The sequence below is a fragment of the Anguilla rostrata genome, chromosome 9 (assembly GCF_018555375.3).
Source record: "Anguilla rostrata isolate EN2019 chromosome 9, ASM1855537v3, whole genome shotgun sequence".
Taxonomy (NCBI): Eukaryota; Metazoa; Chordata; class Actinopteri; order Anguilliformes; family Anguillidae; genus Anguilla; species Anguilla rostrata.
Window position 1 is genome coordinate 40,847,932 of NC_057941.1, and position 23,691 is coordinate 40,871,622.

The 23,691-nt window shown below is 41.3% G+C and overlaps 2 protein-coding genes across 3 annotated transcripts in view; one reads left to right on the forward strand and one right to left on the reverse strand.

Annotated features, from left to right (window-relative positions):
* The window catches only part of LOC135263764 (GRB2-associated-binding protein 2-like), a 64,826-nt gene extending 56,998 nt beyond the window's left edge, over positions 1-7,828 (forward strand). For both annotated transcript variants that reach the window (XM_064352131.1, XM_064352129.1), the window contains exons 10-11: positions 440-562; positions 977-7,828. In XM_064352131.1, coding sequence (XP_064208201.1) covers positions 440-562; positions 977-1,120 — 267 coding nt within the window. In that variant the 3' untranslated portion in view covers positions 1,121-7,828. The remainder of the gene's footprint in view (positions 1-439; positions 563-976) is intronic.
* A 104-nt stretch (positions 7,829-7,932) lies between these two features.
* LOC135263763 (ubiquitin carboxyl-terminal hydrolase 35-like) lies at positions 7,933-23,639 on the reverse strand. The gene is made up of 12 exons (XM_064352128.1): positions 23,424-23,639; positions 21,905-22,605; positions 21,532-21,667; positions 19,707-19,836; positions 19,497-19,598; positions 17,399-17,557; positions 16,705-16,898; positions 13,696-13,789; positions 13,285-13,391; positions 11,029-12,259; positions 9,647-9,756; positions 7,933-8,318 (listed from the first exon to the last, which is right to left on the reverse strand). The coding sequence occupies exons 2-12, from the start codon at positions 22,587-22,589 to the stop codon at positions 8,258-8,260; spliced, it is 3,009 nt and encodes a 1,002-aa protein (XP_064208198.1). The 5' UTR covers positions 22,590-22,605; positions 23,424-23,639; the 3' UTR covers positions 7,933-8,257.
* Positions 23,640-23,691: the final 52 nt, after the last annotated feature.

Sequence of the window (23,691 nt, forward strand, 5' to 3'; positions counted from 1 at the left end):
ATTTAGCAGGTGCTTTTACAGAGAAAACCCTACATGGATTATATTTTTATACAAACTATCCATTCATACTGAGTCTGACACTGAGGATGAATTCTGGTGATGGGGATGGTCAGTCTCAAAGTCTTCAGCTTTTTTTCAGATTCTCCTCCCTTGTATGACACTTTGTGTTGCTATGCGTGCCATTAAAAGGGTTAGTCTGCTCATCAGAAATTCTTTGACCTTTGACTGCTGCTGAAAAAAGCCTCAAATGGAGGACCTTATTGCATATTTGGCTTCTTGACCTTAGCCAATGAATCTCCTCCTTTAGTCTCTTTCTCTATACTGTATTATATTCTCTTGCTCTCACTCTCTCTCACTCAGTTTCTCGTGCTGTCTATGACTGTCAGTTGATGCTTTTGTCTGTCTCTCCATTTGTCCGTCTGCATCTCGAACACCTCAGCAAAACCCAGCATCTACCTCGCCAGCAGTGAGCAGCACAAGCAGTCCTGCCCCCAGGAAGTGCAGGAACGTGGACTACCTGGCCCTGGACTTCCAGCCTGGTTCCCCAAGCCCTCACAGAAAGGTAACCCATAAACAGAACCACGTATCCCTACAGTACAGCTTCACTGTCAAGTCTTTATCTCTGGCTAATTATAGCCTCTCTGCTTCAACCAGACCTGGCCCAAATACATATGAGAAATACTGTAGATGCTCCTGCAGAAACCTGAGAATTTTCCATTAAAAATTTACTAATCAAAACACACAATAATACGAAAGAGGAATTTTGTTCTCAATATTGGTGAGAATAGATGTTTTTACATTGACAGTGACAGTGACCTACATGAATTTGTACTAGTGTCTAAAAGATTAAAGTATTTGACCATGTCTGTTTTCCACATTCAGGTCATTGTTGCTATTGGCTGCCATATTATCACATTTCCAGCCATTCCCAGTCATATTCAGTTAACAGTAATGAAACATTTTTCCCTACCTTCAGCCCTCCACCTCCTCTGTGACCTCAGATGAGAAGGTGGACTACGTCCAGGTGGACAAAGAGAAGACACGGGCTCTCCAGAACACCATGCAGGAGTGGACGGACGTCCGCCAGTCATCCGAGCCCACAAAGGGACTCAAGTCCTGACAGGACGGTGAGAGAGGGGGAGGCAGGGTATGGGTGTCACCGTGGTCACTCCCCTAAACCCATACCCTTGAACACACCCCTGGTGTCACACTCGATCTTTTGGCAAAGCCTTATAGTAACCCAGTTGACAGCAGTGCGCTTTTACACCCAGTAGGGAGAAACAAGTCACAAAGCCATAGCAAGCCATGTCTGTTCTCAGCCCAATGGGAACCTACTTTGAGTGGTGTCCAAGCAATGCCTCATTGGCAGGCTGAGATATACGTGTGTACATGTAGCTGTTTTGATTGTAGGTGCTATGCTGGAGAGGGCCCAGCTGTCATAGGCCAGCCACAGAATGTCTCCCTCCCATGTATTGGAAAGTCTCCTTCCTCTACTGCAATGTGTTCAGCATGTACAGAGGGAGACTTGCAGCTTCCCTGGCTTTGAACATGGCATTCAGTACAATCCAGTCCAGCTAGTGCAGCTCCTGAAGACTATTTATTGTTCTTGTACCAACGATGAGGAAAAAGAGCGTCAGTATGATTCAAATCTTTTGGTTTGATTTGACTCTTGTGGGCATGGGGGGGGGATGTTGGATTTTCAAGAGAAAATGGCTATCATCACTGAAACATGGCGTTGAGGTGAAACAAGTATGTGAAGAAAAACTGCATTTTACTGTGAGAAAAAGCCACTCAGTTCAGCTCCCTCCATGGGATTTTTTAAAAATATATATTTTTTCTGCAGTTGTCCAAGTCTGGGAAAGAGGAAAAAGCCTTATAATGATACTTTTTTTATTACAGCCTTAGCCATAATCTTCAGGTTTCTGATGTATGTAAGTTGTAGGAGGGACGAAAGAATGAGAAACCAACTGTAGGAGCATTTTGCATGAGGTAAAATGCTCATATCAACAGCCTTTCTTGTTCTTTTTGATGATTTTCTGCCTGGATTCTTTGTCAAACTGAGGCTAAGGGCTCTAAAAACCTTTCTGTCTTTCAACTTTTCATTGTTTTCATCTGAAGAGATGCTTCAAGGGAAAGTATTGGTATTTTACCTTATAACTCCAATTTAACACACACACACCACACACACATTCACACATACACATATATATTCTGAGCTTTAAATGTGTTTATGTTGCTAAGGAAATAGTCAGCTGAGTATTTGAAAATAAGGGTGCATTCACACAGTCCATTTGAATCGAACCCAGGAGCATTTACCCCCCTTGGTTTGAATCATTTGGGGTGGTGTGAACGCCTTAATCAAAACCTGGTGTGGACCAAACAACCGCTTTCTTGTCAAACTCGGTCCGCTTCAGTGAACTCTGGAGTAGTTAATTCCATTAGAACCAATCACAGGAAGCTTACCACGTAGCCTGCATGTTATTGATTAAAAACAACATTTTCACTTCCTGTTTTGGTGACTGGTGACACTAGCACTGCATAGCTAGCTATCATGGCTGGAAGGGGACAGACCTGGGCCCTGTTTCACGAAGCAGAATTAATGAGTTAACTGGATAATTGCACTGAGTGAAACCCAGAACCCTCCAAATTGTACTGAAGTAAAAAGAGCTGTTCCACAGTTCAGTTATCCAGCTAACTCAGTAATCCTTCTTTGTGAAGTGACATTCGTCATGGTAGGATCTTATCAGGCTTCTTCTGCGATATCGTCCGATTGCAGAGTGTCTTTCTTGGAATGCCGGTATTATGAAATTATTTAATATGCGCATTCTCGACAGATGTTCATATGCGTGGTCCTTTTCTGCTGATAGGGGCTCCAAATCAACACCAACATGAAAATAACCTGATGGTGCTCTATGATGATATACAGTATGCATGTAGTATGTAGTATAGGCAGAAATTGTGAGGGTTTCGTTGTATTTTTACCCACTAAATATCTGACCAGTAATCAAACGACATTTCCAACCACATGGCTTTGTTTAGTTCTGGACTGTTTGTGTTTGATTTTTTGCCTTTGTGAAAGCAAACCAAACCAATTGAAAAACCAATCAATGTATCATTATCGCATTAGGTTTGATTAAGGAAACAAACCTTTTAGTTGTGAAAGTGCCCTAAAGCTCTGCATTGTGTGCATTGTGATGTGCACAGCACACACATACTTTGCTTATTTACATTTTTTTTTTTACATTTTAATATTTAAAAGTGCTTGGTATTTCCAACCAGATACATTCCATGAGTTGTGTTTTTATCATAGATCGACTCTGTGCCTTTTCATTTGTGTTACTATATGGGGTCCAGCTTTTAGAAGGGATGGTATTCTTACTCAGTTCCTCTACTGGCATCAATCCATAAGACCAATTTCAGCAACAGATAACTCACAGACTGGGTCATTCCACAGTTCTGTTGAAGCTGTTGGTGATTGTGTCCTAGTCACCAAGAAAACTGGAAAATGTCAGGGAAAGAGTAACTTTGCACTTGCTTAGCGACTATACTCACTCAGATCTACTCCCCATGTCTATTTATATCCACAGTACCGCTGTGTCATTGCTAAGATCGTGAAAAAGATACATGTAGTGATGGGAAGAAGTATTTCCTCACATTTTCACATTTACACAAATTGTATATAAGACACATTATAATAATTTTTATAAAGATCAGAGACTAACGACAACTTTAGACTTACTGGTTACTATATATGTTAAATATAATAGGACCACATTATAAAAAGTGGGGGGGATGGATCTATATGGGGCTGGCCAACAGCTAAGGAAGCAGTGGAACTGCCCAGGGGGTGGGGAGACATAATAATTCAGGTATTCACCAAATCACAATGCAGTATCTTTTTGTAACAGGACAGCCATTATGTTTTCTTTAAAATGTGTGTTTTTGTTATTTAGAAAGCTTTTTCAGGTTTTGGCCAAGAGATTTAAGGGTGTGAATTGTTTAGCATTTGTTGTCAGATGTTTTTTCTTTTTTTCCTGTTTACAGTAACTGAAAAGCACTTTTACTACCGGTAATTTTGTATGTGTGTTCATAATACCGAAATGAAATTAGCCATCAAATTGCTACTTGCAGTTGACAACTTCTGTTTAAAAGGTATGAGACGAATTGAAAATCAAAAGAAATGTAGGACCTGGTACAGATATAAAGAACATTCTACATTCAAAGTGCCCTCCACCTGAATTTATATGATTCAAATGAGCCTAAACAGCATGAAGCTTAACAACACTTAACAAAACATTAGTCTATTTTCATGAATGAACAAAAGTAAATAATGGGAAACAACATCATGTTTTGCTAATTTAATATTTTGACAACCCACCCTTTACAGAAAAAAAATCCAATAAATGGCATTCTTGATTCGTCATCTTTTTCCCCAATTGAAAGCAATATTAACATTTGTAACCCTTAACTAGAGATAAGACAAGAGATAATACTGGCATAATTTTTTAACGGGATAGTGTTACTTGTTATGTATCAGTTGCACTGAGAAATGTTTTGAATTTGAACATCATTTGTTGGCAATTTGGTCTCATTTGAATGCATACAAATATAGCCAAAAAGAAATGACAATATAGTGTTAGGTATTAAAATATATTTGGAGTGGCTCCATATATTGTATTATCCAATGTAAAATGGTATATTTGTTCAATTGCTGTGTAATGCTGGCAAAAATGCTGTATAAGGGCAGATGATACAGCAATGCTTTCTTGGTTCGGTATGGAAATGAATATTTTACAGAACCATGGAAGAATTTCAAATCAGTGCCCAGGTTATTAAAATTCATTATTTATTAAATGGTAACAGAATATATAAAATGTTAAATGTTTTAAATGATTATGAAGGTCTCCTGTCACAGAATTGCCAGGAAAATAACCTGAAGTAACAGTGCTCTAATGCAAATGAGATATATAAGCAAAAATACAGCAGAAAGTTGGGATTACCGGGGTCCAAGAACCGCAAGTAGCAATTTGAAAACACAGTCATTAGACTGTGTTTTCAAATTAGCATGATAGCATGCACTGACTTTAAATATCTCAGATATCTCAGAGATGATGGACCACCAGTTCCCTTAAATTTAAATTAGAATTATACCTGATTCAGTGATCAACTTTCTCAGTTGTCACATACAGTATATGTGTGCCCCAAGGGACGCCACGATTAATTATTACTAACTTTCTTTTTTTCTTAATTTTGGCCACAATGGCTGTTCTTTTGAAACTTGGCAGCAATAGTGAGTATGTTTGAATGGTTCCTCAGCAATTTCTTTTTATTTATTTTTTAATATTTAAACTCTGGCTCAAGTTGACCCAGTGACTTGACCAGCCAGTGACAAAATATCCTGACATTATAAGCTGTCTGTTTAATGATAATGTCTACCATATTGAATTTTCTTCCATTTTTGAATTTTCTGAAAAACACTTAACATGCTTCTTTTCCTACATAAATTGACCAAATTGCATTAAATATTTCTAGGTTGAATGACAAGTCAATGAACTTAGGGCATGTCTTAAGACAATGTTTGGAATTCCAAATTAACTTCAATTTAAAGAATCAAATTTGGGATATATATTCACGCTAGCATCCAGCCATCCAACAAGTTCTACCATGTTTGGTAAGGCTCAGACATCAGATAAAATTTATGTAAATTTGAGGTAAATGGGCTGAAGAAAAAAGAATCAGAACAAAAACCATAGGGTTCTAGTACCTGCAGGGCTTGGACCCCTAATAAAAAGTAATATACGTGCAAACACAAGGGGATGTTTAGTGTTTCTGTATTGCAGTCTATTATTTGTTAGTGAAATGTCTTTCAGCTATTGCATAGCATGGAAGAATAGTGGTCATTCATTTAAAAAAAAAAAAAAAAAAATGTAAGCCTGGTTTAACTTTGTTTGACCTGACAAAGGTTGGCCAGGAGGATTGAATTGCCCCCTTGATGGTCAACTAGTATTTTCTTGCAACTAAAATAAAAAACAGCATAATGGCTAGACACTGTTACAGATCTGCATGGTCCACAATCTACCCTTCACCACTGAGCCCTGTGTACACATAAATACCTGTGCAAGCCACTTTCTGTCTGCCTTGCTTATATGCTCAATGTTTGTATTGCATCTGCGGTTCCCTAAAAGCTCAAGATTGTCTCCTTGCTTGAGAGCATCATTTTTGCTATTTTCACAACTGATAAAGATTCTTAAAGTGAGTGTGTAGAGACTTGGCAAAATCGCGCTGGCCTCACATTACTTTGTTTTACAATACTGTGTGTGCACTGTGTGGGGTTGTGAAACTACAGTAGTTTATTTAGGGTTTCCACAACAAAATTTCAGCATTATCATTATCTTGACCAAAGGAAGATTTTCCAGCATTCTAAGGAAATATATAATGACTTAGTATTATTTTAGTGCCACACATCACATAATGTGAATAGAATACTATTAACATGAAAAACAGTCAATATATTGTGTTTTTATTTTTATTTTTCAAAGTTTATTAATGAGGAGGAAACAGCAGCAATAACAGTTTCAGCTATATTACTTTGGCATGCACTGATGTTTCTTTCGCAAATAGGGGTTCAAGATTTATTAGTGGGCTGGATCCACTAACTATTCAATCTCAATAAAAAAAAAAAAACAAAGTGAATATTATTTAAAATAAGCTGAAGCAAAACTTTTTTTTACTGGCTGGTGTATATGCAGGAATTAATACGCAGGAGGTATATTTTGCATCTTTTACCGGCTACATTTTTGGGAGGGGGGTTAATACAGTGTTTGAAATATTTATTGAGGTATAGCAGGTGCCATGGACCAGATGAAAATGATTGAAACTGCTGATACTGTATTGTGTCAATGTGCACAGTATACTGATTATATATCACTGCTAACACTTCAGCATTTCTGATTAATTTGGATGATGGGGCAATGTCAAATGAAGCTCATTTGGTGTGTTGAAATGTTCTTTTTTTTGGGCGGGTCAGCCATCACCAAATCTAGAGAATAAACAACAGTAATGTGAGACACATATTTACTGGCTAATTTGTGGTCATCCTACTGTGAGTTTGTGAGATAATAAGTTGAGATAAGCAGCTTTCCTTTCCAGACAGAGACGGGGAGAGAAAGAGAGACAGAGAGAGCATCTAGAATCCAGATTACCCTATTGTACATTTCAACACTCTCGCACGCCCACTACTGAATGCCCTGCTTTTTTTTTTTTTTTACCACATTTCCATGTTACTTGTTACATAATTCTAGAAAGAACGAGTGTGCAACAATGTTGTACTGACATATTCCCCGAAGAAGGAATTTGGCTCTTCAGTAATGATTTAATTTTTTGTTTGTCCTTCTGTGAAATGAGACATAAACTCCTGCTGGAGAGAATGCTTGCATATGAAGAAGTGTACATGCAGGTTTAATACTGGATTAAAAGCGTGTTTTTGGATTGCTTAAATGAGTCATTCAAGTTGCTTCTATGTCTCATCATTGTCCTTATTACTACTGTAAAGCTTTTTAAATCTGTAAAGCATTAGCAATTGTGGATAGCTAGTGAAATAATTTATTAATTTATTTAGTGTTTTTGCCTTCATAGAAAATTTTTAAAAATTACAATAAAAATGTGTCTTTACTCCACTGTACGCTGTCTTGGTTTTGTGAAGCAATATGTCACAAAATACCATGGTAATGATAAAACACATGGTACATTTTTAATACAATGTACTTAGTTGTTCTCCTTGTGTTATATTAAAGAAAAATGTTGACAGCAAATAAACAATGTATTCCAAGCTGCATGTGTTTGTGCTGTTTCCTACTAAAATAGATGTGGGGGAAAAAAGTCATCACATTTCATCTGAGCCTATTGCAATGCAAGATTAATGGAAAAAAACAGTCTGAAGCAATAGTTTTATTTACAGTTTAATTTTAACCTGCAATTACCGCAATGTACAGGTGATTGCTTCTGTCTATAATAAATTACAGTGCCTCAAGCCTTGTAACTAGCATGTGTGTTTTTTCTTATAAATAGTCTTAACAGTACTTCCGTAAATATACAGTATGGTGAGTTAATGTGTAAAAGCAGTAGTAAGCTAGGCACAACTGTTTGCTATAATACAGCCACTGCCTGACACATTGGTCTAATGGAAAGGCACTCTGAGCCCTTGGAAGGCCTCACCCATGATTCCCCAAGTCCTGGCTGCTTCAGTCTGAAGAAGGCCTCACACGGCTGGCACCCCAACCTGCTCCCAGCACCCCGTCATTTTGTCCTCGTCAGTCCCGCTGTGAGTGAGACACCAAGAGAGGACACCTGGGTCAAACCTGAGACAGACCTGGGTCAGATGTATTGAAAATGTACTGATTTTTTACAGTGCAACTCAGACCAACAGTACCACCCACAACTTCAAATGATGCTTCTCACATAAACAATCATGGGGTACTACAGCAAGCTGATGAACTGACCTCTAAAATATATTTTGTTTTTTTTAATTGCATTTTGCAGTATTTACAGAGTAACAAAGACAATCGATTGTCAAATGACAAATGTAGAAACAAAAAGATAGCCAAAGATGAGAAAAAAAACAAAATGGAAAAAAACATCACAAATGTACCTTAATACAGGCTCAAATAAATAAAAAAGTCAAGTATATGTAAACACAGACGCCTTCCAGGCCAAGTCTGTAAGCCCTCCATTCAATACCTGTGTTTGGTCAGAGCTTTAGAAAGGGTCCCAATTTTTGAGAAATCCAAAAGGTGATAGATAGATGCTGACAAAGCGTCAATAGGAATTAATCCACTGAGTATCTGATAGTCCTTTATCAGTTATTCATTCTAAAATGTATTCACCGCCACAGCACGTAAGCATTTATAGCAAATATGTCTACCGAAAGCCATAAAAATAATATGAAGTTTTTTTGAACATACATTACATGGCCAAAAGTATCTGAACACCTGACAAGCAACATCTAATCTAAAATTTTGGGCATTAATAAGGAGTTGGTCTACCCTTTGCTGCTATAACAACCTCCACTCTTTTGGGAAGGCTTTATACTAGATATTGGAGCATTGCTGGAAATTTGTTTGCTTTCAGCCAGAAGAGCATTAGTGAGGTCAGTCACTCATTGGGCGATTAGACCTGGTTCGCAAATGGCCTTCCAATTGATCCCAAAGTTATTGGATGGGGTAGAGGTCAGGGCTTTGTGCAGGCCAGTCAAGTTCTCCCACAGAATTCCTGACAAAACCATTTCTATATGGACCTTGCTGTGTGCCCTGGTGCATTGTCATGCTGAAACAGGAAAGGGCCTTCCGCTAACAGTTGGGGAAGCACAAAATCTTCTAGAATGTGATTAGCATTAAGCATTAAGATCTGAGTAGTGTAGAATTAAGATTTGCTTTCACTGGAACTAAGGGGCCTAGTCAGCCCCACATCAAGGGGTGTCCAGATACTTTTGGTCATACAGTGTTCCTAGAATAGACGTATTCCTAGAATGTACTTTTTCCCCCTTACTTTAGAAGGCTAATGTTTGGTGAGGGTGCTAATGGTAGTGGGGATGTGGGTGGGGGGTTAGGGGCTGGTGAAGGTGTGGCAGGGACTAGGGGTCAGGACGTACGATTCGGGAGTCGGCCGCCGTTCCCTCCTCCGTGGGTCTTTCAGCCACACCGGGGGCTCCGCTGCGGAGGGGGAGAGGGCTGCCCTGTGTCTCACTCCCCTTTCCTGCTCCTAAAACAAAGGAGTGAGCGCAATGCACATCATTATACAGCAGATCCGTACTGGCTCTGCTGCATATCGCCCCCTAGAGTGTGGAGAGTGCCATTAGTTTGCCATCAACTCCCATCAGAAATTGTGCGCTTGTTCTGTATTCCTGAAGCAATTTCATGCTGCATATAATTTTTTAATTTATTTTATACTTGAATAGATTTGGCACCCAATGTGGGGCTGAGCATGTCCGATTCCGACCGCAATTTGAAAATATTTAACAATCTGCACCTGCAGCTGCGTTCATTGTGTGAACCCCACTGCTGATTCAGGGGAGCGTAGAGAACCGCGGCTCTCCTCTGAAACATCCGTGATACAGCCAGCCTGCTTCATTTCACACGGCAGACCTTTCATATGCGGCTTTAACATGCAGTCCACGCGCGCCCGATCGACTGGTGGGGGTCGCTAGATGCAATGAATCATGGGTCCTTAGGCGAAAGAACCTTCCCATACCCCGGTTGTTAGAATCGTCAATCTTATTTTTTGCCACTGTCGAGTCTGCTGATTTATACAAGCAGGCATGAGCTATATGCATGAAACTTCCTGTAATACAGTTTCTACATTGTGTATTACAGAGAATTCTGAGGTGCTGGCTCCAGTCACTTTGGCCTCTGTGCAAAAAAGTTTGCTGTCATGAAATTTAACATGTTATATCACCCACCATGCAGCTCTAAATTTTAATATAAAATATACTTTTGATTCTGAATTTCTGAAGACACTGGCTTTGAAATTATATGAACAGTACACACATACAAGCACCCACACAGATATATAATCTTCTCCCACAAATTTTCCCACCATTTTAATGAGTAAATAAACAACATTACAAAAACTACTGAAATCGTAGACATTGCAGAATATAATTAGTTTATATGTTAACATGGTTTTCATCAGTGACCAGAGACACACGCTTGCACCCCACAGAAAAATGTCAGAATAATATCATATGGCTTATAATTAGCCTGCTACAATCCTTGTGTTTTCGTAGTTTATATAATGTTTACAGGTTGGCATAGTTAACTTGCATGTAACGCTTTTGTAATGTTGCATATACGCTTGCTGGTCTGGTAATTGTTAGACAGCTCCAGCACCATTGTTCATTTAACTCAGGTGAACTGCAATGCTGCTCTTGTACGATGTGAGTTCCACTGGATAAGTGTGTCCACTAAATGAATGTGATGTAACTATCAAAACCCTTTGCACACAGAAAGGGTGAGCTAGAACAGAAGGCCTTACCTGCAAGTGCAGAGTGTTATCTTTAGCGATGGCCTCCACCAGCTCCCTGTCCAGAGGCTCCGTACTGCGCAGCCCCTCCGTTGCCATGATGCAGCAGTCGCCCGGCTCCACCCGATGCGTGGGGCGGAGCTGGTACAGCATCACGTACGCCGTGTCCTTGGGGAAGTGGGCGGTCACGTTGCTGACGGCCTCGAAGCTGGAGTAGGAGACGCGTGTGTCGTTGAACAGGTACCACTGCGTTCCTTCCGCTCCCCCGCCGGGCTGGGTGGGCGTGGCCCAGGCGGGGTCATCCGAGCCCGACTCCCCAGCGCCCCCTGCTGAAGGCTTCTCTCCGTCACACTCCCGGGCGTAGCAGTAATAGTGCCCGCTCTCCGAGGACAGGCCTGAATGCACGACCACGCTGGCGAGGTCGTAGGTCAAAGAGACGTAGGCGCTGCCCTCTGGCTCTGCCGCCACTCCGGGCCCTGCCCCCAGCCCTGACCCCACCTCCCTGGCCCCCACCGATTCCGGTCCCCTGGAAGGCAGGCGGACGGGGATCTTCAGGACCAGCGGGATGGAGACGTTGTCCAGGATCTTCCTCCGGCGCATGGTGGCCATGCTGAAGGAGAAGCGCAGCAGGGTCAGGATGAGGTAGTGTGGCCCCTCCGTCACCTCCACCACCTTCTCGGCGTTCTGCAGCGACGAGCAGCGCTGGCACCGGTACTTGTTGTCGCCCGTGAGCATCTCGGGAGTCAGGAAGAAGTTGATGAGGTCGGGGACGGAGAGCGAAGCCGACAAATCGGGGCTCTGCGGCGGGGCACGGGACGAGGCCCGGGCCGAGGGTGCGGCGCCAGCTAACCCCTCATTCGCACCGTGGGGGGGCTCGACCCTTTCCAGGGAGCCCACCGTTTCCACGTGGATGATCCTCGCCTTGCGTTCCTGCTGCCTCTCTGGGGGGGAGGGGCCTGTGCCTCGGGGGTGGGGCGTCATTGAGGTGACAGGCCCCACCCCCTCCACCACCGCTGGGGAGGGGCTGAGGATGAAGCTGGCGTCCCGGCGGTGGTTGGGCGGGGGGAAGGCCAGAGACAGGTCGCTAAACGCCTCTTCCTTCTGCGAGACATTCTGGCATCGCAGGCAGCGAATCCGCGTCACCATCTTACCGCCAAACATGCGCTTGATCAGTGTGTCGCTGGCCTGGCTCTCTGACTGGCCGCGGGCTTTCTGACTGCTCTTCTTCTCCTCTTCGTGGAGTCTGTGGAGTGGGGTGGGGATTAGAAAATCAGCTCAGCTAGTCAATTCAGTCAGTTCCTGGGTCAAATGCATTATTTTAAATATTTTAACTCTTATTAGTAAGAGTTAGATCTTTAAATATTGTAACTGTTTTTGAACAAATTTTGAACCAAACTTATTAAACCATTGCAATCTTCAGAAAGGTGAATTTTGTTCTGATTTATGCGTTAATATAGACTTCATTTCAGTTATCTTGAAGAAATGTTATTGGTCTCTAAAGAGGTCAAGTATTTCAAATGAAGTACTTGACCTAGGTCTGCAATGGAATGCAATTTGTCACCAGTATACATTTCTGCAAAACATGTTTTATTTCACTGTACATAATGTTTTATCACTCTACTGGTTTTAGATATAAGTAACATAATTACACAATTTATAATGCTTTTATTACTGCTTTATTCTCTTTATTTGGAATGAATTGTTATTCTCCAAGTCCTGCTTTGTGCTTTATATTTATCTATTATTTCTTAGACATACTGTTGCTTTCTTATAAGGTGCTTTGAACACCATGCAAAAAAGCACAGAATAAATTATTATCATTATCAATATTATTATGTCAGTCTTATTGCTTCCGAAAAACAAGATGGTTCTTTAAGAAAACCACACCCATGGAAGTTATATGGTTGAACAAAGCAAGCAAAGAACCACCCTTGACTTAGTGTGTTTTGGCATGTTCAGCAAAACATTTCATTTCATGTAAACACATGTTAATATTTTACAGAAAGTGACAAATACATTTCTTATTCAAATTTAATTATTGTTTGACTACCAATAGTTGTGAAGAAAAAATACTACCAATGAGCCCTTCGCACAGTTAGCAGGAAGCATCCATTGTACTGGCAGTGATTAAAACTTTACCACAAAATGGCAAACTTTTCAGGGAATACTGAACTTACTGAAAACAGATCAACTGAAAAAATAAAATCTGGCAGGCAAGTACTGATATAACCAGTTAATTTCACAAAACAAGGAAGGAATGACTCTCACCTGTCGAGCAGGTATTTTAGGTACTCAGAACAGTCCTGCTGGCTGCCAGGATTGAACCAAGCAGGGTTAGATGCTGCCAAGAAGCTGTCTGGAGAAATAGCTGGGCGCTGGAATAGGAACAGATTTTTAATCCAAATGTAAAAGATTACTGTCGTAAAGCGTAATACTATTCTTCTAATAATTGTCACACTGACAATGTTCACTTTCTCATATCTCAAAACCCAGGCAGGGCAGTTCTCTGGGAGATGTGATAAGCTTAAAATTTTCCATTTTACAATTACAGCCATTATTTTAGTGGCAAACAGAATGTTTAGAATGTCCATTTCCACAGGGGCCTCTCTAAACGTTAGTGTGCTAAATTAGCAAGTAGTGGCAATGTTTTAAAAGTGTATATAAGGCCTTCATACTCACCTGGCTATGTTCAAGAAATGCAAACAGCCTCTGCAGTCTTCCCATGAGGGGCAGAAGGTCACAGTTTTTCAAAGCCATCACTGCGAGTCTAAAGCTAACAAAGGAGGTAATTATTATTATAAATAATAAATAATAACTCATTACATTTAAGATACTTTGCTCTCCAAAGTGTAGTTACAATGGCCACCGGTGATTCCAGGCTATTGCATATTAGACCCAAATCTGTGTGGTAATATGGTTGCAAGCATTACATTGCATTACAATCACTTGGCAGAGACCCTTATCCAGAGTGATGTACCACACGAGAGTGGTATTGGCCACGCAAAACATTTTGCCTTCAACAGCAAAAACACTCCAATTGCTCACTAAACCAATAGGGGCCCGTGAAGCCCCCATAAATAAACTACTAACACAGAAATGCAGAAGTACACCGTTTCTTTTCAAATCTGCTAAATAGTTAGCAAATATCTTAATTACAGCTGCTCTTCTAATGAAACAAAAAACTTAGCAATGAAACAGAATACCAGAGTAGAGTGTTAGACATTTATAAAAAAAGCTGGAAGCGAAATCTAATTGGAGTCTGTCAAGAAAGTGGCCTCCCATTTCATTGTGGTGTTTCAATTATTCAGGGAAATTATTCAAAAGCTACCGTTTTTTTCTAGTTTTCTATGCTCCAGTGTCTGCTTTCTTTGTAACAGTAGAAGGGTGTTCTGCACTACTGGTATGGACAGAAGATAAGCACAATCTTGATAAATGCTTTCTTTACGGACTACACTGGGCCTAATACCTCTGTCCATGCCTAACAAGCAAGCACAGTGGCACAATGTCCACTTTAATCCAGAGTATTGTCATTCATGTTTTGCAACACCAGTGTTAATTACAGCATTGATATTTCATCGTAGACTTGACCCCAGCTAGGGGCGGAGTGTAATTACTGGGTGCTTTATCGCTTTATCGACATTGAGGTAAGAAGCATTGAAAGACGCAGGCGCACATCCTGGAGAAGGTCATTAGTAGAAATGAAGGCTCACAGTAGGGCAAGACCGCGCCTGCCTGCCACCTCTAGCTCCTCATACTACCGCATAATTAGCAGCTGGCAACAGGAGGTGGTAGCCTAGCAACCCCCTGGCCAGCTAGCAGAATTCAGTCTGCGACCAGCGGGAGCCATCAATCAGTCTGCCCTGGTTCAATTTCTGACTGACGGACGACTGCCGATGTTTCCTTAACAAAATGGAGTACGTTCCAATATACTGAAATGATGCTGCTAATATCTGAAAAGAAAAGATATCAGAGCACATAACAACACTATTATGAGCAAAAAAAATATTGCTCCTTTCAGATACTGCTATATATATACGTATATATATATATACGTATGTATATACAGTGGTTAGAAAAAATAACAGAAGCACCAAAGGACTTTGAATTAACTAATCACAATTACAATGGCAAATACACAAGTTCAGGCATAATACGTTCAATGCCAATTAGCAGTATGTGACAGCTGTGAAAGAGGTATGACAATCAGCACTTTGACATGTGAGTATCCAAAGCAACACGAGACAACTAACAGGTCAAAGAGGTCAAATAGCCAGTTCCCAAACTGCAGATGGATGAGTCACAAAACTTCTAAATTATTTGGGGAACAGTGCCAAAGATTATAATGATATATGCTAAACATGAACAAACTGCAGAAAGGAATAGTTGAAGTCACAGTTCACTGACACGGACAGATGGACACTTAACAGGATAAAAATTGGCCAAACACTTCAAAAATTACCACAGTGCAGAATCAACACCATGGCAACCCAGTCTAAAAAAAACTGTACCTTGTGAGTACACTGGTACTTATGGCAGGGTCACAGTTCAGAAACCACTTGTACCAAAGGCTCATGTGCAAAGACCACTGAGATATAGAAGTGGAGACAGCTTCCGCTTACCGGTTCTGTGGATTCCTATGAGAGCTGCTCAATGGCACATTAAGCCAATTCACTGAGACTGCCATGTTTGACTATGGGACTTTTTTGGCACCAGAACATTAAGATTAAAAAAATCGGTTCCAGGAGAGTAATTATGTAATGTAAAGTTTTTGATTTAAGTTGTCCAAAATAGTCAATTCAGGGTAAACATGTTTAATGTACTTCAATGGGAATTTGCTTAATAAGCAAACGTGATAACCATGGTTCGAGCTTCAGGAATTCAACTGACCTAAATTATCATACCGATATAGCAGCACAAAACCTGGATCCTTGAGCAATAGGAAGAACGTAATATGGTCTGATGATTTGTCTTTACTTTTCAACGATGATCACTTTGCAAAGCAAGAAAGACCGACCCCAGTCTGTTAGCGTAACAGGAGATCTGAATGGGATGGTCAGCACTGATGAGTCTGCAATTGAATGCTCTGCATGGTCATATAATGGCCAAGATATGGCATTTACAGGCAGTGTATAGTGCAATGCTGTTCCTCACATTCCCCTATTGCAGAATACACCCATGACTACAAAAATTCTAAGGGCCATTTCATGCCATGCTTCATAGTAACATCATTGAATCTTCATGGGACATTCTGAAGCAGTTAGAGTGTAGTAGTTTCACCTAGCACTAAGAATCTATTTTCCAAGAAATTCTTCAGTACAATAAAACATAGAACTCGAACGCATTCAAGAAGGACTGAATCCATTTTGAAGGCAAAACTACTCGTTATTGTTATTTTTTGCGATGGTCATTAAAATTGAGTAATTGCTGTCATTCACTACTACATACACTACTTTGACAGTGTTTTAAAAAAAAAAACATTTCACTATAAAAATTGTTTTTTACAGTTGTGTAAGCCTGAATTGGTTTATTATACCAAAAATACATAATTGACAAAATATGGAAAACTAAATATTCATAATATAAAATACTTCATATTTCCCCAGACCCCAGTTTGTGAACCAGTGGCCTGACATTTTGGCTAGCCTAACATCACCCCTGCACACTGAAGCATTTGAATTCACAGCTTACTCTGAGGCCATGAACAGGGCCTGAATGACACTGTTCATGTAGCAGGTGTTCCCCAGGTTGACCAGCCCAGTTTTCCCCGTCTCGGATTTTGGGGCCAGCCGGTGACAGAGGGACACCTGGTCAGCCCGCTGGGCGGTCCATGCCCCCTGGCTCAGCACCTGCTTCACCCGTTCTTCACTGGGACATGGGAAGTCCTGCAACGACCCCAGAAATGACTCACTAGACAGCAGTTTACCTACAATATAGAGCAGGGATCTCAAACCATACAGGGCTAAACCTAGGAAAGTACAACATGTAGATTGCCATATTACCTTAAACAACAAATGCGATACAAATCACTGCAATGTATGAGCTTAAACTGTAAGCATATGTCATTCATCCTCTGAGAATCTAGCAATTATTTTAGACAGTCTTTTTATTGAAGAGGATAGGCATTTTCAAAGCACCACTGTGCAAATTGATGGCAATACCGGTACAAAAGAAATTGTGTTTTTGGTCTTTTTCCCCCTTAACTGACAACATCCCCCCCATCCCTGCAAGGACGACAGCGATATTTAAAGAATAAATAAATAAAAACAGGTATTAATGTAATTCAGTCAGGTTTCCATCTCTGACCGTTTGTTAGGCTCCTGTGAACCCTGAACCCTAAGAATCTAATTCAATAACAGCAAATATTTGGTTGGGAGGGGCTGACCTTGATGACCTCCAAGACGGGCTGGTAGAGATCAGGGAACCCAGTGAATCGGAAGAGGAGGCAGTGAATGAGCTCCACCAGCTGCTGCAGGCACTGCTGTGCGGAGTCCGAACCCTCGGCCAACAGACAGGAGACCAGAGGCGGGATCTGGGGGATGAGCTGGCGGGAGGGGTGGGGGGGATTCAGATTTTTAGTACGTGTACAGCACCCTCGCATATCACGTTTTCATCTCTCTGCTACAGACTTGGTGACAGTAAGCAGTCAAGAGACATCACCCACCTTTCAGAAAGCATCCAATATTGTATAACCAGTCACAAACTAAGGTCAAGGCCATTCAAACCAAATAGTCACAGCTGGATACTTATAAACTCAAACAAATTTTCAGCAATCACCATTTTGTACCACGCTTAACAAACCCTGTAGCACTGCTAGCTCAAGATGAAATAGTGTTTGGTTATCACAAACTATGATAAACACTGAAGTGGTCGACTAGCAAGAGGAAGTGTGTGTCCAATACGTCACTCTTTCGCAAATCACACTCTGACAATCTGAACGAGAATCCGTCTGAGCTGCTACATCCTTGTTAAGCAAGTGCTGTTCACAGATAAGGCAAGAGTGTCTTGAAATCTGACTGCCTGGGTTCTGAGATAAAGGTACAGAAACCCTACTCTACCTTCAGGGGAGGGGAACCATTTGGCCAAGGCCCAATCAGCTAACCCAGAGGTGCTTCAGGCATCATTTAACTTAATGCACGTCTATTCATCTATTCTTTGGCACGGTGAGGAAGGAGTTTGACCTTAAAAGGCCTTAAAGAGAGACGTTCTTTACAATCATTTTGTTATCTGTTCATTTACTGATCAGAATGTCATCAGCAAAACATCATACACCCATGGTTTTTACCAAGGACTTTTTGTGAAAAAAAATACTACTTGACAAAAATAATATTAGGAACACATTTCTGAAATTAAAACTTTCAACTTTATGGGCAATCCTTAATTTTTTCATATTAAAAAATTCCATATGTGAAACAATATCGATTCAATGTGTGAAGTCTAAAATTTCTCTTCTACATGCTATTTTCCACTGGTGGTGTTGGGTGTGACGATCCCATTAAGTATTGAAATAGGCTATGATGATGCACACACGGGAACACACGGGGCAACATAGCTCAGGAGGAAAGAGCGGTTGTCTGGCTGTCGGAGGGTTGCCGGTTCGATCCCCTGCCCTGGGCATGTTGAAGTGTCCCTGAGCAAGACACCTAACCCCTAATTTCTCCCATCAAGCTGATTGGTACCTTGCACGGCAGTCTTTCACCTGTGAGTGTGTGTGTGAATGGGTGAATGAGAGGCATCAATTGTAAAGCGCTTTGGATAAAAGCACTATATAAATGCAGTCCATTTACCAGTCCATTTCACTTACACACCGAAAGCAAAAGTGTAAGCGTCAGAAATCCATAAAAGCACCTTTAAAATTCGGTTTGATATGTTTCTCCATAATGGCTCAGTTTCGAATGGAACTCTGGTATTTGAAGTGCGAAAACAAACTTTTTTGACCACCCGTCACCAAAGATGTCACCAAATCCACCAAAACTGAAATATTCAGGATAGCCACTTTAAATGCAGGACCTGTTTCACAATACCAACAAATCCCAATTGTTTCACATGTTTGTTACTGTTATTGAAATCATGCACTTAACCATAGAGTGCATAGGAATAGCACTCAGGTGTACAGAAATGAAATTGGGACGCAGCTGAACACTATGCAATGAAACAGCATAGGTAATTATCAGATAAGCAGTTACATGGGGTTGGTTGTATTTTCCATATGTACAGCTGTCCTAGGAGGCACATCCCTGTAGTGTAGTACTATGGTTAAAAAACTGCTTGTAACAAAGTGATTGCAGGTTTGACTTGCCTAATGAGGCACTGCCATTGGTACTCTTGAGCAAAGTACTTGAATTGCGCAAGCTACTATTCAGAAGTATAAATGGACAGTATGTAAAAGAAATACAATGTAAGCTATTTAAGTCACTCTGGATGGACAGGCTAAATGCCTGAACATAATATGTAATAAGTCACATTTGTGCATATGCTCTTACCAGGTGGAATGCTTCAGGAGACTGTTGGAAACTGAGCAGCAGGTAGGACAGCACGGAGAGCGCCCCCTCACGCACAATTGGGTAGAACAACTTTGCAAAAACCTAGGGACAAAAAAAATTTGCGAGAAACAGCAATTAAGTTTTCAGATGACCCATGCTGTTCCTGAATGCTGTTAAGAACCTCCATTCTTGTTGCACATTGATGCTTACCTCCTCAATCTTAGCAAGAGTCACTTCAATCAGGATCACACACTTCTTCACCACTGCCACCCCCTTCATCAGGGCAATCACCCACTTGTCTGTGTTCTTGGTGAACGGCCAAGACAACCAGTCAATCATTCTGAAAGAAAAATAAGGACTTCTGCAAACAGGGGGCTTAAGGTGAATGAGAATGCTAGACATGGCACAGACCAGACCATGGAAGAAATACAGCAATAAAGACCATTGCTACAAAGAAACAGAAAAGCAATTCCAAAGATATTCATACTGTATGTAATATAGGTGCAACCATCTAAGATCTCACGTAGGGGTAGGTAAAAGACCATATTTAGAAATACAGATTATACATTGCATCAGTTTTTTCTTCCCAAAGTTAAACAATGATACTTGTAAGAGATTATGCAGATGAGATCAGAAAAAATGTTAGCATGAAATGGAAAATGTAATTTGTTTTGCACAATCAATCTGTCTGTCTGTCTGTCTGTCTGTCTGTCAATCTATCTATCTATCTATCTATCTACAGTGAGTTCCACAATGTTTGAGACAAAAATATATTGTTCCTTGATTTCATTCTGTACTCCACAATTTTGGATTTGTAATCAAATAATTCAGTGTGGTTATAGTACACATTCTCAGCTTTCATTTAAGTCTAATTTAAGTGAGGACGGAGTGTAGCACAGTGGGTAAGGAACTGGGCTTGTAACCAAAAGGTCGCAGGTTCGATTCCCGGGTAGGACACTGCCGTTGTACCCTTGAGCAAGGTATTTAACCGAAATTGCTTCAGTATATATCCAGCTGTATAAATGGATACAATGTAAAAATGCTATGTAAAAAGTTGTGTAAGTCGCTCTGGATAAGAGCGTCTGCTAAATGCCTGTAATGTAATGTAATTATGGTGAGAATTCTTCAGTCATCAACTGTAGAGGTCTTCCTTGGCCAACCAGGCCCTTTGTGATTACTCAGCTCACCAGTGCGCTCTTTCGTCTTAATGACGTTCCAAACTGTTGATTTTTGGTAAGCCTAAGGTTCAGCCTGTATCTCTGACTGTTTTTTTCCTTATTTTCTCTGCCTCATAACGGCTTCCTTGACATGCATTTGCACAACTCTGGCCCTCATGTTCACAAACACAAGACTCCAAAGGCAATCAAGGCCTAGAATCTAGATTAGATGCTGAAAGTTCTCTTATACCTCTACTAATGAAGCAATTGAACACACCAGACAAATCTGAAACACCTATGAAGCCATCTGTCCCAAACTTTATGGTGCCCTGAAATGGGGGATGTATAAAAAGCACTGTAATTTCTACAAAGTGAAACCAAAATACCCTTTAATAAAAACTGAGAACGTTCACTTCAATCACATGTGAATTGTTTGATTACAAATCTAAAATTAGGGAGTACAGAGCTAAATCAAGATAAAATATGTCTATGTCGCAAATATTATGGAGCTCACAGTATCTATGCATAATTTATGCAGCTCTGAAGATGTATTACTTTCCTACAAATAGGTCTGGGTTTTACAGCCATTTTTGTCTGCATTTAGTTTTTAAAACAAAAGGAATCACAAACAAAGGAATACAGACTAAGCACATGAATGTATATTAATTTCTAGTGCCTATCTGTCATAGGTGAAGATTGTGCAGAAACTGACTCAGCAGTACTCCATAAATGCCTGTTTTATATCATAGCTATTCACCAGCCTTCTTTGTAACTGTCATTGATAATAACTGTTCAGTGACTGCAACTGATGGGAAAATATTGGCATCACAGTCGAGCAGAGCATCACTATCACTGTCAGACTCTCCCAACATACTTACCTGCAGATAGCAGTCAGCATCTGTGGATCAGAGATGTTCTTGTCATTGGTGAGATTGCGCACAGCTCCCTCCATCAGCTCCAGCGGCACATACTGCACCACGCTGGCCAGGGCATTGGATGGTACACTGCCCCCTTCTGGAGACACATAGATAGGAATTTAGCCACACATCCGTCCCAGCAGCAGTTCTGCCACATGTAATGTTTTCAGTGTAATCAGTGCTTTCCCGCTCCCCTTTTTCACAAATAACAGACAAACATGCATTAACAGCATAAAAAACAGCATAAAAATACAGCACCAAGGACGAGCTCATTGTATGATGTTAAACACTGTGGGTGGTAAGGCGGGTGGTTTTGCCTGCCTGGCCCACAAACCTCCGGGCGTGGAGATGACAATGAAGAGCTCCTTGAGGGAGGGGAAGATGGTGGCTACGTTGGCCCTCCAGACGGTCTGCAGCATGCCACTGGTCTTGGTGACGCGCTCCAGGAAGGTGACGATGTCATCGTCCTGTTGGCTCTGGCACTGGAAGAGGCGGATGGTCTGGATGAGCTGCTGGCAGAATACGGTCTGCAGGTTGCCGCTGGGCACACAGCGCGGGCAGCGGCTCAGCAGGCGGGCAAGCTGCTCGCACAGCTCGGGTCCCGGACGCTCGCACACGATGCGCAAGACCTCGATCTGCAGCAGGTGGAAAAGGTCTGGCGCCGAGGGCGTGTCGGCCAGGCAGCGCAGCCCCGTCTCCAGGTAGAGAAAGATCTGCGGGCTCCGCCTCCCCAGCGGTGGGTAGCCATTACGGAGGAGCCCCAGGACGAAGCGCACTTCGAAAAACTCCTCAAACTCCCGCTGGTGGTGCCGCGCGAAGGCCTCCAGGACCTCGCGTCCAGCGTCGCGCTTGAACTGCGACTCGCCGAGCAGGAAGAGCCTGGTGGACACGTGGAACATGGCCCGGCACTGCGAGCTGTCCAGCGGCTGCGCGGCTGACTCTACCACCCGCCTCACCATCCCCTGCTTCACTACCTTAGAATGAGGCGACATCATCACGGCCTCCAGGATCTTGTCCATGTTCTTTCCTCAAAGTCTGAAGAGAGAGAGAGAGAGAGAGAGAGAGAGTCAACCCATTGCCAAGAAAAAGTACTCTTAATATAAAGCATGGCAGGATAAGGAGTTCATTATCACGTGTAATATTTCAATATAGTCAGGAATTCATTCTAACTTGTAATAACTATATAAAAACTAACCTGTTTTATGACAGAACATATCCCCATAGCAGTTTATGAGATGGACATAATATTAAAATAGCAAAAGGAAGAGAACTGTTGGTCATTTTCTGAACCTAGTTCAAAAGCAGTCTAAACTAGGAAGATCTATCGCTTCCTCGACGTTTCCAGGCATTCATAAACACAAATACCAACGCAGTGAGTATAAAAAAAGGAAATTTCATGAACTTTTTTTCTCTATGACGCTACGCCCTACTGCAGAATAAACGCACTCTAATGGAGACATCAAAATCTCTGCATTAACTGAAGGTAATTAGCTAGCCAAACCTCAATATAGAATAAGCACACTACTCAGTTTAAGTTTCTGAGCTAGAATTAACAAGGCTCCATTCTTAAACATAAATGATTCTGAAAACAGAGAATGCGCATTTATGGTTTCGCGATGATGTAATGTTATTTATGGCAACACGATAAAGTAGCTAGAGCTCGTTAACAGAGCCGGTGCAGCTATCCACTTAATTCTTTATTCAGTAATTTTAGTCCAGTTCACTATGACAGAGACGATAAATGACCCACAGGAATGACCAGTCATAGTCAGTAAGCCGGCAAGTGAACCAGCACATAGCTTCGGTCGGCACTTGACTCTACTTGCAAAATAAACGAAGTGACATTTACTTACCTTTAAACTACTAACTAGCTCTTTAAAATATCAAACATCATGTCCTTAAGCCCAACCACGTATTACAATAATATAATCTGATCGAATCTAAGCGCATAACTGCATTTTGAAATATAGACGCATGTACATCTTCCTAACAGTACACCGCTAGATGGCTAGCTGAATGTCACTGTAGCTTTGCTTTCACTACCGACAGTGCTCCATCCTTTTCTTCTGTTGCACTCGTTCTTTCTCGAGCGCATTGCATGACATCGCTACTGTATTATCA